Consider the following 22,102-nt stretch of genomic DNA (forward strand, 5'->3'; position numbering starts at 1 on the left):
AGATTAAGTAACTCCTGGATACTTGGCACCTCTCGCATCTGTAGAAAATTCACGTAATACCTACCATTTATCTTTTCAAGGCTCTTTATTCTACTGAAACCCCGATAAATTCCTTGCGTCCTGTCCTGTTTGTTACATATTGACTGTAGAGTTATTCCAGAAATTATGTGTTACGCCCTGTTTACGTGTAGCTTTCCTTCGCTTCCTCAGTGTTTGATCTGTACCTAAAATAGTACGAAGAAGTCAAAAGGAACATATCAATGGCTGGGCGAGGCAACGCCGTGGCCATGCCGTGCAAGCGATTGACGCAAACGGCGTCAGTTGTTTACAGTACAACTGCCTCAGGTTATTTACATCGGGGTCACAGACACGCCGAAGGAGACCGGGGTTCAATCGATATAATTATCTAACCTGCAACCAGAGGCGAGTAGGCAAGTACCTGGCGGCGCGGATCAGCGGCGTCCGCGCAACGCGACAATGACCCCCTTTGACATTACTAGGTCGTTTATGCAACAAATTGGCAACACGGTTAAAGTGGGTGACTACAGTGCGAAATACGATCGCAGAATGTAGATACTGTTGAGTAAGTTCATAAGAAAGCCGGTTAAGCATCATTGATTGATGGATTACTAAAGTGTTCCTTTGTTTGATGGCGTTGTCGAGTTATCGCGACAGTATGTCAGTTTTTATCTTCCAAAATTTAGTTGATAACAGCTTTTTAGATATCAGTGTTATATATTCGGAGGTCATTGCTCTTGACACCACGTGCTTGACATTATGTAATTTGAACGTATGTGCTGAATTAGTTCAAAATTCGTGCTTGAGTTGTAAGGAATCGAGACGGTCAGTACAATTATTAGGTTAACAGACCAGTTTATATAAAGTGCTCCGACTTATGTGTAGTTAGTTTCAGTTAATTTGGCTTTATCAGTAATTGGTACTCGATGTAGTGAAAGTGAAATAGCTTACTCGTGAGAGCAGTCAGTCGCCATGTTTTACTGATTTTATCTTCATTATTTCTGAGTTGTACTAGCAATCAACTACTTGCACGCGAGTTATAATGTATGTCGATATCGATCTGCTCAAATTAACTGCAATGCTTTCTACATACTGTGTACTAGGACAATCTGTCATTCCGTATCTGACTGCTGCATTGATTAGATTGTTTTATAGAGCTCCGTTAACATGAAGTTGTTCTTAACAAGCCTATTGTCTAGATAGTCTTCTAAGGCCGTATAAATTGTCCTAACGATACAATATGTCACTGGTAGCATCTGACCAAATTGCATATCCTGTGCGGAGCGATCGAGATTACTTGTCTGCCAATCTAGTTCCATGCATGCATCTCATGTAGTGAAAATAAGGATTGCACGTTGAAAATGTCGTTGTGTATCGAAACGGTTTAGAAGTAAAGCATTGCTAAGATGGATGGTTTGCAGTGAGTCTATTTATAACTGGTGCGGCCATAAACAGTCGCCGGGAACCGGTCGGCCGACTCGAGGAATGTACTGCTCTCGCTGGCTACCGCAGCTTGCCGAGATCCGACTTGCAGAAACATTGCAAATGCGCCTACAATGCATTTGTTTCTGTAGCAACACCAATCTAATTGGTCTGGAGCTATGAAACTTGTCCGAGAATTTGGTCCTCACAGTTCAGTGATATGAATAAACTTTGAACAGAACTTAATTTACGAACAGTTTAGTGAGGATATACGGATCAATTAGCTACACAAATTGTCTGTTGTTCTTGCATTGAATAATTTATAATTTGTTTTCCGTGTTCCCCACATGGAATCAAAGCGTAGGTTTGCGTTGATATGGCAATTCGTCATATGAACGATAGAATGTGGGTTGCGCAATTCCTTTAATATTTTATTAATCCATCGGTTCACGTGTTGGACTGTGAACACTCGGTTTATTGATTGCGAGTCCAAGGATATTTCCACACTTTGACTCTATACAATCAATATGCAAAGAAAGCTTTTATTGATGTTATCGTTTGCCCAGAAATACTTAGTCATTGTATAGCCATTTCCTGTGGTTGGTAAATGATTTATATACAACGCTTATTGAAACCTTTCGAAATAAGGGACATAGACTTTTGTTGTGAAGTACGAACATAGTGGGAATCAACAGCTGCAACGAAGTCACTAAGCTAACCTAAGTTAAATTTAATCTTCTCTGTTCCTCGTGACGATTTTCCGAATTTTATCGGAGAGAAAAGTAACTGAATTTCGTTGAGACTTAAATTGAATTGGTTTGTCTTCGATTCCAAGTATCTATTATATTTTACAGCAAATCGAATTTTCAAGGCGTGAAACGAAGAAGTGGACAAGACAAAGATTTGACTTTATGACTGAGAGGTTTGGAATTTGTAACGGTTTTGGGTTGCCTTAATTGCAGGCCTGGGAAGTGATTAAAGTCATTGCTTCAAGTTCTTTGCTGTGAGCATTAACGTTGAATGAACGGTAGGGGGAGGAAGCAGGGACAGGGAAAGGTTTCGTATGTCTAGTGCGCTTCGTCATCCTCGAGCCATCAATCATGCCGACAGGGCCGATTATTATTACAGCCACGGCGTACTCGTTTGGCCTTTTTACCGAAATTTGTGTAGGGTTAAAAGGGGTTTTGTTGGTGGTGTTCGATATGATAATAACTCAAATCAATGCGCATGGATGTAACGCCGATTGGCAGATGTATTTTAATAACCACGTTTTTCCTCATTGTTTTGATGTTCCTCATGATTTTTCAGTATGCTCGTTATGTATAAATACTACATATTATTTTAATGATGCAGACGTTCTTTATTGAGTAATGAAATGAGTGCCGGCGGAGGGCGACCGACCTTCCGCCGAGCGTGGGCGAGCCCATGACACAGTTCACGAGGTATGACACTGCAGAAGAGTATTTGTGTCCCATCAGTTCGCGTGAAGTTAACTTTTTGATATAACTTAAACTTTTGAATTTAACTAATTTGAATCAGTTGAAGAAGATAGCGGAACTGTTGAGTAACATACTTTACATTCTGACTGAACTCTCTTCAAATAGTTAACTGTAATTTCAAAAGAGTTAAATGCAATTATTTGTACAAATTAGATTATTTGGACTGGAGTAAACTATTGAGATTTCGAGTAACTTAACAAGATGGACAGATCAATACATCCCGTATTGATCTGTCCATCTTAAATAGTGTAAGATCTCTAGATTATAAGATATTTACTATTAATTTACGTACGATCTTGGAAGTAGAGCGATCTTGAGAAAGTATTCCTATTATTTATTCTATTGTCAGCCAGCCATAAATTTTAAAACCCTTTCTAGGTTGACAAGACAGCATGTTTCAATTCGCGCATCGAAATGTATCGGTATACATTCAGTTTTTATCGTGTTGGTCGGATGTTGTAGTTTTTGCTCGTTACTGAGATCTGGTCACGAGGCGAAGAGGCCCTGCTGGTGTGACCAGTTGCCTGTATACACTTACTTACACTTAAACCTTACTTAACGATACATTCTTGTTTTAAAATGTAGTAGGTATCTCGAATGTTCGAGAACGATTTCATTTCGAATGTGAGCTCTTAATGTTTGATGCGAAGAAAACACGATTTAGTAATTAGGGTGGAAAATATTGCATATTTTTCAGAAATGCTTTTGAAAATTACATGGTTTCACGTAACAGTATAATTTAAATTTGTATTCATTTATTTGAAGTTCCTTTCAGTGGAGCCTACAGATATCTGATAATACGTAGACACATGTTACATGAATGATTCTTTCTGGAGTCACTTTTTGTTACTAGTAAAGTTAAAACATGTTCAATCTGGTAATGATATCGATAACCTGGTAACCTTGCCGCAAATAATACAAACATTATTAATACAATAAGAAAAAAAACAATTATGATTGACCAAATCAGTGTGCGTATAGAAATCGCTGTAAACAAGCATTCTTTGTCGGCCGATAACAGTTTCGTCGGCAGCTTATCTATATTGATACCCGGTCACCGACCCCTAAGTTCCTGGGTGGTATATTAAAATAAATACTTGTGCACTCTGCCTTCATTGTGTCCCTTTTTTGTCCGAGTAACCTGGAATGCGGAGACACACAGTTTCTCTTAAAAATTTCTGATAGTAATTTTTTTTAAATTAGTTCCTTTCTTGGGGGAGGATTATGTTTTTATTTTCCGAAAAATTCCTTATGATTATTTCCTTTCAATGAATATACCTTTCAGTTTTATAAGTCAACGCTTTTGTTTGGAACCAACCAGAACAAAATATTTGCATTTCGGATCGATCACAAGTAAGAATGAAATGACGAAACGAACCTCACTTATCAGTATTGTCCCCTTATTACCACAATACAAGTATTATAAGATAAATAAATTATGAAGCATGGACTGAAATGTTGTTCTGAAATATCAGAGAAATGGTTATTTTGGTGTCACGTGAGAAATATCTGTGTTCAGCGGTTTGTTACTTTGGCCTCGATTTCCGATCTCAGATGATTGACCTACTTTTGTGGTTTTAACTCTGTTTTCCTCATCACTGCTCAGTTATTGGAAATTGTTAATGACCTAGATATTACGGTTTATGACTAATTGTTACTATTAATTATTATTACGTAGCATTTACTAGGTAGAAAGCCACTAATTTTATGGAACACTTCAGTAAATAGACATATAATAATTACAAAAAGAGAATGTATTATAGAAAATTCTATCGTTCGTTCATTCATTCATTTATATCATTCATCGACATAATCTTATGGAGTCGATAATATTGCGGTGACAAAAGAAGTGTAGACAGTTTTCAGGTAATACTAACTTACTTAACAAACCAGCTCAAAGATTTATTTTAGTTGCATATGCTATTATATGCTTACGACTGTATATTTAATATCAGTTTTTAAAAATTAATTAGCTAATGATTTCTGTTAGTTTGAAAAGAACGTGATTGCGGTGACCTGCGCCGTTATCACTTTGCATAGAACAAAGAGTCGTTGACCCAAATGCTTGTGATTTCGGAGCCAGGCTTAATTAGCCCTTATGACGACCGCGAACGATACACTTTACGTCATCTAAACATGCCTTGGCCTACATCACTTATATTTTCGTGTAATGAGGTTAATAGTGTACATGTACATGTGCATTTCTGTCATAATTTATCCGTTACAGGAAAAAATGTTGGGCTTTTATTATATCAGTCAATGTCGTGTATTACTTAATGCACGAGCAACACTCGCAGTGAGGTCACGTAATAGACGAGACAGGGCAAGGGCATCGATAGGACCACAGATAGGACGAATGGCGCGTTTACGTAATCTCACTTGACTTGATCTCTCATTAGAACGTTCTCCCGGTTACTTCTTCGATATATACTCGTACATTGTCGGAGCCCAAGGACAGCTTTTCTACCTTTTCTCCTTGTCTGGAGATTTTCATTTACTTCGCTTGATATTTAATTTTCTCATTATTTTCTCAGTCGGTGCATGATTCTGGTTTCATTCGGTTTAATTACTTATTATTACATGGTATTGCTTTTATCATTACAACACTTAACGACTGACGTTGCATTGTAGAAACTATGCATTTATTCTAATTATATCTCCCTCCCTATTCTATTTACCCATTCTCATGTTTACTCGTAAAGGCGCGTCGGAGCGTGGGTGCACGGTTTACTAAATTGGGGAATAGATAGAGACAAAAAACCCGATTTAATCTGTAAACATATGTGAGAGAGGGACGCAGGAGGTCTAGCACTCCGTCAATAAACAGAACTGTTGGGGAGTTGTGGCATATCCATTACGTACGTGGCTACGTGATAACTGGTGACCACTTTCTAATTTACGACTATGACGAAACAAACCAAGAATTTTTTGGGCTTCGTTAACTGAAAGTCATGGCGTCTTCAAAGTACCTATAGTTGTTTGCCTTCTTAACAGCGCACGGGAGGTAAAATATTATAAGTAAACATACGGTTAGGATAAAGCACTAGAATATTCCACTCCATTTGATATTAATGTGATTGTTAAAAGATTTTGAATAATTTATAAACGAGCAATGTCCTGATAGAATAACTTCAAACCAAATAAAGATAGTCAACCACTGATATTCCCCATTGCCATCAAAAATGGCTCTTCGAAAGTCACACAGTTTCATGGGAGAGGATTGCATGAAACAGCGCATGCGCTGTGCCCGGATGCTGCGCGGCGGATGTAAACACTTCCACGTGCGACCGCCCCCTCCTCTTCTAAATATCCCAACAGTCAGTTTCCTCCCGAGTCTGTGTTAGGACACTCCCAAACACATGTTTAGTTCGACCCAAATTGATTGTCACTTGTTCCATTCCATTATGTTTAAATGTAATGTTTTTATTAACTTCTTTGATTCCATTTATAATGTCGATAAGAAGTTCAACAAACACTGCTAATTTCTTATCATTGATTAAATATAATACGGCGGAGTTATCATTACAGTGACCTATTTGATGCTTTGGAATATTTGTTTTATACTAAATAATAATATACGAGTATTATTAAAGTAACGCGGTATTATTTTAAATCACATATTTAATATTTCTCAAAATGCTATAAACTATTTTAATTTTAGTTTATTAACTTCAAAGCGCAAATCCAGAAGAATCGGTACTACAAACTTCATTGCCGCATTTTCTCCAAAGAATACTATACTTACACGAATATTCATAACAATTTCTCTCTAATCATCATTGTTTATTAGTCCGCTATCAGAAGAAACGTGTCAAGTGTACACTTTATCTGTCCCGTGCGAATATGTCATACGCGAAGTTTCCACGTTGTAACACAGCTGTATGACGCGAAAATGATTTTCTCCCGCGATTTCTATTTCAATCCGTTTTCCCCGCGGTGAAAACGATCGCTCCAGTTGCGAGGCCCACATCTCTTGCTAGAAAGTATTGAAAGTAACATCGTACGTCTCCACCCAGCCGATGCATCGATCTTGTATGCATTTTTTTATGCGCCAATGCTGTTCCACACTGCAATTGACAGCGGGTGTGGTTAATTCTGATAAAAAATCAAACGGAGATTTTTTCTTTAAATTTGAAATCAACCCTCACATCAGAGGAGATATAACGTGAAAATTATGTACAGTGAACCGCCGGTCATGTACTATGTGCTACAGTAATAGAAACGAATTTTCAAAAAATTTGAGTAGCTTCTAGCTTCATAAATTATATCCCAAGTTTTCTACTTTCAAATTTCTTTATTCTTGAGAAACAAGTAATTTGCCGTCGCGATATCTATTTGACAAGCTTGCAGTGCAATAATGTTTTACCTGTGAGCAATAATAGATCTTGGCTAGCTCTTGTGTGGCGCGGAATCACAGAGTGTTTCTGTGTAATGCGATTAGTGATGCTCGGCGAATGCTCGTAGCAGCGGTTCCCAAACAGGCAGATTCTAACTACTACCACAGTATAATATTTATGCTATTCGATACGTCTAGTTTTAGACAATAATTTCTCCACGATCCACGACCGCTGCAACACATATTATAGTAGCGGTGTAGAGATAAATCCTATCAAATTGAGGTTTTATCCACATTTTTAGAGTTCCATACGCGAAAGGCAAGAAGGAATAGCTACGAATATGCCACTGCTATCTGTCCTGCTTCTATATGCCACTGCTCCGTCAAAGCTCTTATCTAATAAGCAGACAGACCCTTGAAAGTTTCACAAAATTTGTTTTCTATAGAAATTATGCCATATTGAGCGCCGTTGGGAAGTCCTAATGTCCACAGTTCCAGCCAACTCGTTACTGCATGGGCTTACTTTCGCCACATCCGAATTAAAATTACGTGTGCGTATGTAGACTTGTGCAATACCCACTTTTGGCCAACTTTCACTAGACGCTGACGCGGCCGCCTGCGAAATGATTGCGTTGTTCTCTGACTGAGGTCACAGTGAAAGTTTAATTGATGCCGCTTGATGACTAACTACATGATGAACGACTTTCAGAAATTTACTTAGATACCTTTATACAAAGCAAAAAGAAACAAAGTTAATATCCTTTTAAAATATCAATATCTTAAATAGAACCTGCCGTACAAAAAATAAGTCGCGTGAGAGGAAAAACGAGTTGCTTATTAGTTGGTAGAGAATCGCGAGCTTGGAGCTGATGCTATCATAAATAAAGTGGCTGCGCGGTGAGCGTAGCGAGGTGGGGCGTGAGGGGGGGCTTCAAGAGTCAAGGCCGCACGCTGCCCCCGGTCGACGCTCGCGCCCCACTTGTCGCTCTAGAGCGCCTCTCGCTCGCATAACCGAAACAGCCCGAGCTCCCCCGAAGCGGTACGAACTAGACCTTCCAAACGCGGGCGCAACAGTGAACAGCTGAGACGTAATACCATAACACACTGACTCGGTCATCCGTGCATTCAACTTTTGATTAGCTTTCTTTTTCACGGACAATGCTTTGATTTATAATAATTATAGACTTATCAGTAAAAGTATAATAATGTTGTTAAAAGCCACTGAAAAAACATGCAATCTTTGACTTATTAGTTACTATTACTACTTAGTTACTACTACTACCTACATCATTACAATTTATTATGCATTTTTGTGTAAATGTACTCTTGTTGTGTAACGAGAGTACATTTACACACAATTTCATAGTATTAGCAAACCACTGTGCGTATATAGTACGTAGGACATTTTTTGAAATAAATTTTTATTATTATTTTAATTATGCTGGAACTTATTGCCAATAAATTATTATATTGGAATAAAAAAAAGTTAAAAAACAGTGTAAAATCAAAAGCAAACTTATTGAAATTCAAAAGACAAACTGGTTTAGACTTGGTGGCACTTTCACCGCGCCATCATTGCATCATTTTAGGTCAAAAAGGTTATTTAATATAAATAACTTTCGTATACACGGTACATTTTTTTTTATCAGTTACCATTTTTATTTATTTTATCACAATTCAACACAAAACATATTTTTAAAGAATCAGCAGCATTTAGCATTGAAATCCGTTTTCGACTTTTCCTTTATTTCTGAATACCTTTTTAATGACTTGCAATTATTTTAATATGCTATGTAAGGAATGTTGTAATATACATGAATAAAAATGCGTGTTTTTATCGGTCAATAAACCTATAACCATAAATTCCATTTTATAAAGACCTCGACGATAAATGGACGCTCGCACTTGACCCCTTTATTGAGTCAGATATATTTATTGCAAGTGCAGGCGGGAGTTATTTTGGCATAAATATACTAGATAGTGGAATTGGCAGTGCGAAAGTAAACAAGGTCACTTTGGTCGGGATAAAAACATTTCGCTCAATTAGAGTAGAATTAGGTACTCAAATGCGTTTAAGAATTTCCATAATTGGATTAGACCGGTGGCATATCTTGTGGATTAACAATGTTTTTATATATAAAAACCTAACATAACATTTGTCTAGCGATACGCGGGGCAGAGGTAAATGGAGCGGGTAAGCGGTTCCGCCATGGTTCCGCTTTATGTGATGGCCGTGCATATTTTGATACACCAAGCCCTTCTTTGTATTTGTATCGTGTGTTCCTCGCATTATGCTGGCTACACACTATCGCCGAATTTGGACAGATCGAGTATTGAGTTTTTATTTACCGCAATGAAAAACTACTGTATCGCTATAATGTATAGACGGCATTATAGTTACCGAAGCGCAACCTGGCTCAGCTCCCACGTGGAACTAGTTTTTTGGCATCAGCTATTTTGGTTGGTTGCGTAACGCAGGTACGCGGGCGCCGACCCGCCGAGACTCGGTATAATGGACACAATAAAAATGTAAATAAACTTAATGAGACTTACTTAAACGAACCCTTCTCTCACCAATAATATTCCTAGAACCTACTGTTATGAACAACAACGCTACATCAACATTGTTAGATTAATTTATCGTCAGTGTTATAAATAAATTGCAATAAAATCAATCAACATACAATGTTCATGCTGAGCACATACAAACTACCAATTTATCGATATATTGATGTTTATGTGCCTCAAAACATTCCTTATTCTTGTTTACTTTTTATGGACTTCCAACTCTGATTGACAATTGCCTATTACATTTCCATCGCACATCCCACACCAGCTCCTGCGTGCGACTCGAATATAAAATCCGCTTTGAACTTCATTAGTATGCGGACATCGCTCTAGCCACCTTTTGTTTGGGCAGGAAATGTTCACGCAACTGCCGAAAACTTACCAGCGTATATCGGATTCAATACTTCTCTTCAAGGAACGGGCGGAACATAAAAATGAAAAATAAAATTCTCGCTCGTCCGCCAACTCGACAAATGGTTCATGAAATGTATGCAAATTTTATAGCGTCCGATTTTAGACGTTCGCATTGGGTGCCGCCGGCCACCGAGCTCGCTTCTCATTTATTGCGCAGTTGCATTTCTCAAACAATACATCATATTGAATTCCTATATCTTTTGTTTCAGGTCGTGAGGAGTTGTCACCGGCATCCAGCGTCAATGGCTGCAGTACGGACGGCGATGCGAGACGACAGAAAAAGGGGCCGGCACCGCGGCAGCAGGAGGAGTTGTGCCTCGTATGCGGGGACAGAGCCTCCGGATATCATTACAATGCGCTAACGTGTGAAGGATGCAAAGGTACATCACATACATGTAAATCATACTGTCTATATCGCTGATCAATGATGAGTCTTTGTTTTAGAAAAACACGGAAAAAGTAAGTTGTGCGTAACACATCGATATGGATCGTAGTACGCAGTGACTTCATAATCGTGTTAGTGCTGCTAAGGTCAGCTACCATAGTCCTTACTCGTCGCCCACGAGCGTGCCAATTCAGCGTTGAATTGGCGCATTGTGCTGCGCGAGTCGATTACTACTATGCATATTGTAGTCGTGTAGCAGGACGTCACAATGCTGTCTGCAGCATGTCTGCCCATCTCCTGAATCACCGCGATTCCTATCAGGGCTGTTACAAGTGCCAGGTTTTACTCGTATTGTGTGCATTCACTGTATCATTTTATACAATGTAAGTAATCAGAAAACAAGCTAAAATCATCCTTGGAGCCATGGAACACAGGCATGTAATCTTGTACAATTATGTCCAATTTAATCTATTTATGCCGCTGTCTATCTTATTCATTTTGTGTAGATACAATAAAAACCGTCATCTGAATGCTGTCAATGACCCATGTCTTTCAGGCAATCAGTGTAAAGACACGTTACTATAAAATCAGAGCATTTTAGCAACTATTACCGCCACATAAAGGTTCATGTAGATAAACTTGATATACTATTACCTATATATGACTAGTATCATTATCTTATCGGACAGTTCGCTGTTATTTCGTCACGTTGTTTTTGTGACGGTTTCACGTATATAAAGATTATAAAAAGTTAACCTTGATGTTGTGGCATTCCAGGATTCTTCAGGCGGAGTGTGACAAAAAATGCGGTTTATATATGCAAATTCGGGCACGCGTGCGAAATGGACATGTATATGCGAAGGAAATGTCAGGAATGCCGGTTAAAGAAATGTCTTGCGGTGGGTATGAGACCAGAGTGCGTCGTGCCTGAGACCCAGTGTGCGATAAAGCGGAAAGAGAAAAAGGCACAGAGGGAGAAAGACAAATTGCCCGTGAGCACGACGACAGTCGACGATCACATGCCCCCCATCATGCAGTGCGATCCGCCACCACCAGAGGCCGCCAGGATTGTAAGTTCTTTATAATAACTTGCCCACTTTTCTTAATATTTTCCTTCTCTTTGTAACGATAGAGCAAATAAACTTCTTCTCTTCTTATCTTTAAAACAAATCTTTAAATCATATACAGTTTTACAAAACAGAATTATCATATTATTACCTTTGATGTCCAAGATAGTAGAAAATACGTCATCATACGTCAATACTATCATTATTTCCTTCTATCTTCGTCTTTAAATCGTTTCACCCTCGAAGCGATAATAATTCGACGGTTTCCTACGTGAAGCTGGAATGTTTGCAGCACGAAGTGGTCCCGCGGTTCCTGTCGGACAAACTGATGGAGCAGAACCGGCTGAAAAACATCCCTCCTCTGACCGCCAATCAGCAGTTCCTCATCGCGAGGCTCGTGTGGTACCAGGACGGATACGAGCAGCCTTCTGAAGAGGATCTCAAAAGGGTCACACAGGTAAGACATGAGTATATATACAAATTGGTGTTAAAAGAAAAAGAGAAAAAGGTATATACATCTGCTGTATATAAATCTCGCTATACTAAAGAGAAAAGAGATACCAATAAATCTATCAAAAAGTTCTTAGCAGTGTGGGCTCCAATATTACCTAACATCACGGTCACATAAGGCCCATAATAATTTTTTGTTTGTGACATTTGGAAAAGTTAAATTTTTAACTTCATGGCGGTATTGTTATTTTCTTACAAAAATGGCGCCAATTACAATGAAATTCATGTGAAAAAGAGTCTACAAAGGTTTCTGGATTAATCATGTCATGTGATGAATTAGCTTCTAACGCCATCTAGTGGCAACATTTAACATTTTAACAATTGTGCTTGCAGACGTGGCAGCCAACAGACGAGGACGACGACGACATGCCGTTCCGCCAGATCACGGAGATGACGATCCTCACTGTGCAGCTTATAGTGGAGTTCGCCAAAGGCTTGCCTGGCTTCTCCAAAATCTCACAACCAGATCAAATCACGTTACTAAAGGTTTTTAATAACTTTCTACTAATATTGTATACTTTTTACTAATAGACGTGAAAAGACTTGTTAGAAAAATTGTGACGATGATGCATAGATGCTAGTTACTCTGTTATCCAAATCCACTGGCCAAATTTCAAAGATTTGGCTTATATCGTATGAAATAATTGGGCGTTCCTCCTACTTTTTCTTCTCCACTTCGTACGGGCTACGACATTTTTAACATTTAGACCATTGGCACGGCATGCATATCGTCCTTACCCAAAAAGTTCTGGCTGATGACTTCAAGAATTGTTGTCCCTTTGCTAGAAGCAGAAACGACATGATGTGTAGTTATTCCATTCATGGTGCTCCGCATTCATCCATTCATTCTCTCATGCTTTACCAGCACTTGCCAATTGTAACTTCTACTCTGTTAGTTTTGTTGCAGTAATGATCAAAACCACCCCATCATCTTAACGGTTGGCGCTCAACAACAGTCCGTTTTTCAAGTAACTTCTTCCTGCGCTGTGCTAGACTATGGAATAAAACTGCCTTCAGCGGTGTACCCTAATAGTTTCGACATTGAGGCCTTCAAGAAAAATCTTATTGCTTTATCAAAAAGTCAGCAACTCACTGGTGTCCATGGGCTGTATGGTTACCATCAGGGAACCCGCATACTAGTTTGCTACTATACTATAAAAATAACACTTGTTTTTACATAATATTTGTCTCAACAGGCGTGCTCAAGCGAGGTGATGATGTTGCGAGTGGCGCGGCGGTATGACGCGGCGACGGACAGTGTTCTGTTCGCGAACAACCAGGCGTACACTCGCGACAACTACCGCAAGGCTGGCATGGCGTATGTCATCGAGGACTTGTTGCACTTCTGTCGGTGCATGTACTCAATGACTATGGATAATGTGCACTACGCGCTACTCACTGCCATCGTCATCTTCTCAGGTAATTATTATGGCAGATACATACATACAGATATATTGTCATGTCTGTTTCACGTGTGGATAGGCAGTGACTAGATTTCCACTTGTTATGATTTTAGAGCACAATCTATCAGTCATTTTATATTTTCGCAAAAATGGCTGAAAGAAAAAAACAACAACATTGAACTATGCTTCTATGAAGGTGTAATTTCTGAATAAATGATTTGATTTTACCATTAAATAGCATACATAAGGCATTCAGTTTAATTTTTGTTTGGAAGATATTCATTCTGTTGCTATTAATAATAACCATTGTGTACATTTATTGCAGACCGGCCGGGGCTGGAGCAGCCGCAGCTGGTGGAGGAGATCCAGCGGTACTACCTGAACACCCTGCGCGTGTACATCATGAACCAGCACTCGGACTCGCCGCGCTGCGCCGTGGTGTTCGGCAAGATCCTGTCCGTGCTCACGGAGATCCGCACGCTCGGCATGCAGAACTCCAACATGTGCATCTCGCTCAAGCTCAAGAACCGCAAGCTGCCGCCCTTCCTGGAGGAGATCTGGGACGTGGCCGACGTGTCCACGGCCCAGCAGCTGCCGCTCGTGGACGCGGGCTCGGCCCTCTAGCCCGCCCGCGCCTCTCGCTGCCTGTGAGCGGCCCCACACACAAGGAGAGAACGCTCATAGACTGGCTAGTTTTAGTGAAGTGCGAGGACACAACGTCGGACGTGATCATCCTATTTATAAGGACTGTGCGTGGGACTATCCCCGATTTCGTTCGTATTCGGTGACCGACGACGAATGCGCGAGATTAGTGAATATATGTGTTGTTGAACGTTTGGAGAATATATTAGTGTTGATCGTTTGTGGCCCGCGCGCCGGCCGCAATGACCGCGTCTCGTTCTGGCCGGCGCGACCGGAGGGACCCTTTATATCGTTTTCGACTGGATATTGTTGGTCACTCGGATACGGCTGTATTATAAGACTTCGATAAGTACACCTCCTAAATTACAGATACGTACATACTACCAGAGTTATAGAGAAAAAAAAGTAATATATGAGATGTTTCTATTGGGTGAAAAGTTGATATGTTTATTTACCAAAATTAACGATATGTTGATTAACCTTTTCGATTAATATATGTGATGAGTAGCAGTGTAACGTTCCGCGACGTTATCCCGAGTTCGCTGGCTGCCGGCCGCGGACCTTATGTACGTGATATTCTGCGGTGTTTGTTTATATATAGTTTATGTCAAACGTGTTATCGTGTCCCGTCGATTTCGTTCCGATTCATGTTCCATTGCTCCGCTCGCGTCCGCGTCAGTAATTTATAATTTATTATGCTGTGATTACATTTATAACATGTTGAATTATCTTACGTAGGCTGAGATAAGTGTGTCTTATTACATTTAACACTACTGTCGGTAGCTTTCACAGAAGCATTCATAGGTCGCTTAGATGGCAAATCGACATTGCATTTTACACTGTTTTCGCTGGAATGTCCTACAACGCCTATAATCTGTACATTTCTATAAGGATTAGTTACGCTGCATATCGATAATCAATTTATCACACGCTGAAAGGCCAAATCTACGTGAGTGTGCAATTTATTCCATAAGCATAAATAATAAGAGCATTGCAAATAGACTTTGTGTACGTGTCACATGTTTTAAAACATAGTTACTTACAAGGAGGCAGGTTTGGTGCGTGTTCCCAGTTATAAAAATACATTACTTATTATACGATACTTTGGATGTTTCTACTTAAATAGGACGTCGCGTGCATGTGGTAAGGCACATGTTATGTAGATATGAAATTAGATAGTTGGTCCCCAAGAAATTACCAAACTTGTACAGTATTCTTTGAATAATTATTTGAATGTTTGATTTGAAGCCCGCCACTCTTCTCTACTTAAAGTACAAAATGGCAGCTAATAATTATATATTTTGTTTAAAACTATTTATGGCATGTATTTGGCCGAGCTTACTCTATGGGAACAATATTGGTGTAGTAGATACTACAATGTAAAGATAGTCTTATCTACAAGGGCGCGTTATATGGCTAGATGTTATGGTACATATTAAAATAGTACGTCTCTGCCAGCGCGTCAGTTAATGTGTCCTTGTTTGGGCGGTCTTATGTCTACATGCACGCAACGTCCAATAATCGCGGAACCAAATCTACCTCCGACCAGCGGATATTAATTAATCATAGTAGGTCTAACATTTGAACACTAACTGCCCGTAAAGCTATAAATAGCCACATACGATATGCCTTATTTCGCGTTACCTGTGTCGTGTACCTACATTGTTGATGAGAGGAAAACATAGTATATAGAAGATAAAATTAATAGATCTCAATTACCGTAAGCGTTGTTAACGTTCGTTCGTTTAGCGAGTTTTCCGTTCGTCGGCCGCCGGTCTTCGTGACTAGCCCAAGCCGGCGGCTTCGCTTGCCTCATGCAAGTGGCTTTCTGTCGCGCAACAAACAGCTAGTTAGCTTTTGGTTAGGAAGTTCAATTTTTTAAATGTTCGTATAAGTATTTATTAAAAACAATTTGTCCATATTTATATGAGGATTAGTACTGAAAATGCAAATTGATTGTCGTATACCTGTTAACTGTTTGCAATTAGTGGCACTTGGCATGATATAATTTTATAAGCCATGAATTATTACAATTAATCTTTATATATACTAAAAATGTGTGTCACAGTGTTAGTTGCCATACTATTCCGAAACGGCTTGACCGATTTAGATGAAATTTTATTTGTATATTCATTTGGTCTGAGAATCGGTTGTTACCTATTTTTATACCACCCGAGCGAAGTCGGGACGGGCCGCTAGTATATCTATAATAATAATGATAACAGAAAGCCACTTTTCCTGGGGACTGTTGTACAGTGACCGTCTCCACGTCTTCGATGTCTGTTACGAGAACTTTCTTAAAAAGTAGAACACCAAATCGCGTATGTTTGTTCATCTTAACATCTCACCACACGAAATTATTCACCATCCATTTTACGCGTTTAAGAAGTAATTAAGTGTCTGTCTGGTGCGTGTTGAATGTGTCTTCTTTACATGCCATTAAGTGTGATGTATTTACATAATCGGTATGCCTGGGGTTTTTGGAAATGCATTTCTTAATATACGTATAAATTCAGAGTGAAACGATCGCGCTTGCACCGCGGACCGCGCGCTAGTCGGCTTGAGTACATCTTTTCGACTTATATAATTTTATTCTAGCATTAGGCGATCTATAATAGAGAAAGATGCACAAAACGTCACTGGAGTGTCTTAGGTGTCCTGCTGATTGGGGCGTATTAACGAATACACTGCCATTATAACTTATTTACTTGACGCGTGGGTTATAACGGGCCAAGTCGTGGTCCGTACTCGAGTTGAGCGTTTCAGAATCTCGCTGCGAACGATGCCTTATGACCGAGATGTTGCCGTGAGCCGAGCAGTCGCCTCTTACGGCCACATCGGAGGTTTGTGACAAAAATAACTGCCATTCGATAAGTAATTATTATACATCATTTGTCGCGTAGTTTTCATATTAGCTTGGTAGGATCCGGACCCCGTCGGTGCACAGCCGGTCGTGTTTGATACATATTATTCAATTTCGAAATTGTAATAGGTTTATTAAGTAATGTAATAATCTCACACGAGAAACTAATAAGTAATGAGATACCATAATATAATTTGTGTCTTTAGCTAATAATGGAACATTAGTAAGATGATAAGTTTATATCGCTTATTGGGATAATGATGTAAAAGCGAGACGGCACACTGAGCACCCCACTGAGTCAGCATGTGTAAGGGAGATGGCGATATGTGTAGACAAGACTGGCAGAGGAGAGTACGATGATCGACTGTTATAACCTGTTGTCCTTTATTGCCTTTTGAATTCGAATTGTATTACTTTTACATGGAAGCACTGAGAAGAGTATTGTTGTGACCAAACGTGGCACGTCCAGTCTTTACAAACGGTGGACTTGATTGTGGGAGTCTACTTTATGTCCATTAACTTTGTACATAGATACCTCTAGATTCTATTGTCATATGTTTGACATATGTACTTTTAATTTTATTCATCTAAGTACAGATGGCTGTTGTTATTTTTATATTATTTGGGTAGAATATATTTTTTTGTAAATTACCTCCATATTTATGTTTCGTATGCTTTGTAAGCCGTAGGGACTTAGTATAGTGTACGAGCTACGAACATTGTGATGATTTGTAATTTCATTGAATTTTGTATTTACTGAAATCGCCAACATATTCTTCGTTTCGACAGATTTAATAATTTTGTTACTTCAGAGTGCAATATGTACAAATATTTACATATTAAATATAAAATGTACAGTCAATTTTTAGTTTTAATGTGTCAACGCAATATCCTTTTTTATCATTCGTTGAATGTACACTAAAAGGCATAATAACTATATCACAAGTGAGTTGCGCTGGAAATGCAACGTTCACTCTCACTATTGTGTTTTTCTATTACTTAAGTGATTAATTTTACATAGAGGTCTAGGTAGATCTTTGTATTTAAATTTGCTAATTTTTTTTCGTAGTAGATTAGTTTTGTTTACATTGATAAGGAGAATAATGTACATTTTCAATTGATTTTAAAGTGATTTAGTTGTTATTTAGTGACGAATTTTCTTATTAGGTGTAACTGGCAGCCTCTTGGGGTGGCGCCTAGTTTGCTGAGACCAGTGCTAAGAGTGCAATGTCCGTTAGAAAATAGTGGCTTTAATGAATCCTACTGCACTTTCCGCCTCGTGGTGGCCGGTGAAGGTCCAAGCCAAGTATCGCATACAGTTCAGTGCCACGTGGAACGATATGGGAAGGCTGATTACGCTGTAAGCCCATTCCGTGTTCGTAGAAACACAATATTTGTATATTATTTTCTTAATCTTTTTAGTCTGCAGTAACTTTTCTTTCCTCCTAATACTTTGCCTTAATAAATCCTCTGTTATTAAATAATTTAACGGCAGTGGTAAAGCGAATTAGATATAGGGAACAGACATGACGATATGTTAAAATTTTAGAGTCAACTTTTATAAAAACTACAAAAATAAACCATGAAAAGGTGTGTACAAAAAGAGGAAATTTGTATGAAACATTGTTATGCGAATAAACTTACACCTCAAGATAAAATTATAAAAAATATTATCGTCTTTTATTTTTTCTTGTCTCTTTCATATTGTACATTCATATGCAAATCTCCATTTTGAATTAAAGTAATTTGGATTTCTGCAAATGACTGTATCTCATTGCTGTATCTTATCTATCACCACAATCCAATAAGAAATCGAAATACCATCCGCTGCGTAACGTTAACTATTATTATAAACACAGTATTGGATATAAGGCACACAAAAAAATATTTGCGTGTTTTTTAATCTTCTAGTTAAAGTTTACGCTACGCATTCACGTTTTGTCCATGAACCAGCATGGAAATCGGTAAGATGAGAGCGATTAACGAGATGTTAATAAGTATTTTGTTGTTGTTTTCGGAAGAAGGAGCAATTATATCTGAAACACAGACTATACCCAGTTCAGAAACAGTTGCAATCTAATGTAAATTGTGCTATGTTTATAAATAACTGATTTGTCAATGTATATTTTTATGTCAGCTACAAAGGCAACGGCAGTAATGGCGTCGCTGCTGTTGAATAAATTTTGACATGTCAAAATGAATTAAACATGTACATAATATAATAATTAATTTAGACTATGATTAATGAATGTTGATTTAAAGGCCCTATAATGGGGATTGGATCATAATTAAATCTGTATTATTATTATTATATGAACAATAATTTTAATTACATTCTTTATTTTTTAAATGTTTGGGCAACTAAATAAATGGGCCGTATTTAACTCAATTCACATAAACATCACTATTTATAGTGCTAAATATCATGTTCACACACAAAATAGCACCGAAGATTACAGAATATGTCATGAAGCCTGCCTACCATGACCGCTCCATATTTCTCTGCATCATCATTGGGTCGGTTGTCGCGCCCCACCAACCGAAATTTTCATTTTCAATAGAAATATCTGTAAGTTATAAAAACATTTTGACAGATTAGGTACTTACATTCTGTGTTACATGCTAAACCAATACTATTAACTGGAAGAGATCTGTTTGCTTTTCCTTCTATGCACGCCACGGCTCATAGATTATTCTACGTACCCGCCTCAAACAAACGCGATGCAGGGGGATATATATTTTATACGAAGACCAAACCGTGCGAAATTTCGAGTAGCATATAAGTGGCTATGTGATAAGTGGTGATATGGTGGTGGTTTAAAAATAATACCTTGAACAGATCTCCATCATTTCCGAGCCTGTTATGATACCCTAAAAAGCCTGTTCCCTTATAACAACTGTGTATGTTGCTTAGCGTAACATATTCTTCTAATTCCTCACTCATGAAGTCGTCTTCATCTTGGCTGTCAATCACGACTAGGTAGGACAACTCTGAACTACATATTGTGTATGCCTCAGTCCAGTTTTTTGGCGAGTGGTGGAATTTGTAACATTTCCCGAGTGTATCGTTATAGATGTTATCTGAAATGACATAAAATGTACATAAATAAAGAATAAAGATTCTCCAAATACACACTTCCATGTTACTGAACAACTTTTCAATTAAAAAGCAGAAATCGTGAAAAGAAAATCAGCTGATCCATACACATTCCTCAAGTTATATTGATTTTATATGCAACAGTTGATTTTTCTTCGCGATTGCACCTCATATGAAAAGTTGTTCAGTATCATGGACGCAAGTAAGTAGATAAAATATTGCCAATTTATAAAAAGTCCTGTATTATCGTTTTCAAAGCATTTCTACCTACATAGGCGTCACTCGTGCAAATCACACCTGACCCGGCGACCAAAATTAGAACCAGTTTGAAAGAAAATATTATACCAACCTTTATATGGCATATTGCATGAATAACTCCATTTCAGTGACTTGAGAGTCTTCTTGCAAATATACGGCTTTCTTGAAACATCCATCCTCATTCATCACTCCTAAGCTCACATACGACATCACGCAATCCTCCGCGTCACCCATATTGTTCGGTTCATGTTTGCTCCATTTATTATAAACATCTATCATTAATGTTCCTGTAAAACAAATTAAAAATATATCCATTAACTCAAAAGTCCACATTATACAATGGTTTTATTTTACAGATAAATAAATTACGGTTATTGTCTGGTATTTCATTGAACGGTTTTTATATACGATAATGTAGATCACAAAGGCTATCAGTTATCTAATGGATTTCCCGAAACATATAACACTAGCGGCCCGTCCCGGCTTCGCTCGAGTAAAAACATAATAAATTATACACCTCAGGAAACACTTTATCTATTGAAGAAAACCGCATGAAATTCCGGGCAATAGTTTTAGAGTTTATCGCGAACAGACAGACGCAGCAGAGGTTTTATATTGACTAGTACATTTTTTCATTTGTATTATATTAAGTATTGATTGTTTGGCTGAATAAAGTTTTTATTATTATAATATGTAAGGATTACTGATTTTGACTTATTTATTCTTGATTCTGAGACATTCCTGAGTGCAGGTATTTGGTTAAGTCTAATAAATACGCACCCCATAATCGTACAGTACCTACCATCCCCCTTGTTTTATCAATTTGCTGCGCTCGTATTTAAAAAATACATTATCACCCACCATCAGCCATTTTAATATCCCCACAGCTGGGCATGAGTGGTCTGTGACTTAGGTAGGGTCATGAACCAATTTGCGGGCTCAGTGTGGATTGGAGGGTACATAAGAAGGTTAATTGAACTAAAATACTAACCATTAGTAGTAACAAAAACTCCTTTTGCTAATAATGAGGATACACCAAGCCAAATATCCATATTCAACAATTAGGCTTCCTTTAAGTAGGTATGCTAGGACTGCCGTGTACTCAGTATCAGGGTGAAGCAAGGTGGCACCCTCCCATTCATATATTTGCTTAGCTTCTTGTCATGCCAACGGGAACACAATGGATTTTACAAAAACTGTTCTCAGATTCTATGAAGTGGTAGTATTTCCTGACGAATTTTTTCGCTTGCTGTCCGCCTTAAAATATACAGTAAGTAGTTAGACAGGTATCTAACCTAATAAATGCATAATTATGATCTTATCCATGCAAAACATAGAATCCGCTAGCCGCTTCTCTTTCCGCGTAAATTGTAAAAGTCGAGATTGTCCTTGTAGGCGATGGTTTAGCAATCTGTCTCAATTCCACCAATAGGCCTTCGAGTATCACAACTATTGGCTCTGTCTACCCCGTAAATATGATTTAAAGGTGACTAATCCCAAGTACATTATCTGTGGCAACCATATAAGCTTTTGCCTACACAAAAAGAACATGGGTTACCTACTTCCTTCAATTTTGGCACCCTTTACACCATTATACGTCTAGTCTATATCAACTTTCGT

At 38.4% G+C, this 22,102-nt stretch overlaps 1 protein-coding gene across 5 annotated transcripts in view; it reads left to right on the forward strand.

Moving 5' to 3' along the window:
• Positions 1–18,795, forward strand: part of EcR (Ecdysone receptor) — a 187,973-nt gene extending 169,178 nt beyond the window's left edge. For 3 of the 5 annotated variants that reach the window (XM_053769155.2, XM_053769154.2, XM_053769152.2), the window contains 6 exons: positions 10,467–10,637; positions 11,420–11,712; positions 11,987–12,166; positions 12,553–12,705; positions 13,416–13,638; positions 13,948–18,795. In XM_053769155.2, coding sequence (XP_053625130.1) covers positions 10,467–10,637; positions 11,420–11,712; positions 11,987–12,166; positions 12,553–12,705; positions 13,416–13,638; positions 13,948–14,246 — 1,319 coding nt within the window. In that variant the 3' untranslated portion in view covers positions 14,247–18,795. The remainder of the gene's footprint in view (positions 1–10,466; positions 10,638–11,419; positions 11,713–11,986; positions 12,167–12,552; positions 12,706–13,415; positions 13,639–13,947) is intronic. The other 2 variants (XM_053769156.2, XM_053769153.2) reach the window with 1 other exon arrangement.
• Positions 18,796–22,102: the final 3,307 nt, after the last annotated feature.

Source organism: Plodia interpunctella, chromosome 3 (genome assembly GCF_027563975.2).
Source record: "Plodia interpunctella isolate USDA-ARS_2022_Savannah chromosome 3, ilPloInte3.2, whole genome shotgun sequence".
NCBI lineage: Eukaryota > Metazoa > Arthropoda > Insecta > Lepidoptera > Pyralidae > Plodia > Plodia interpunctella.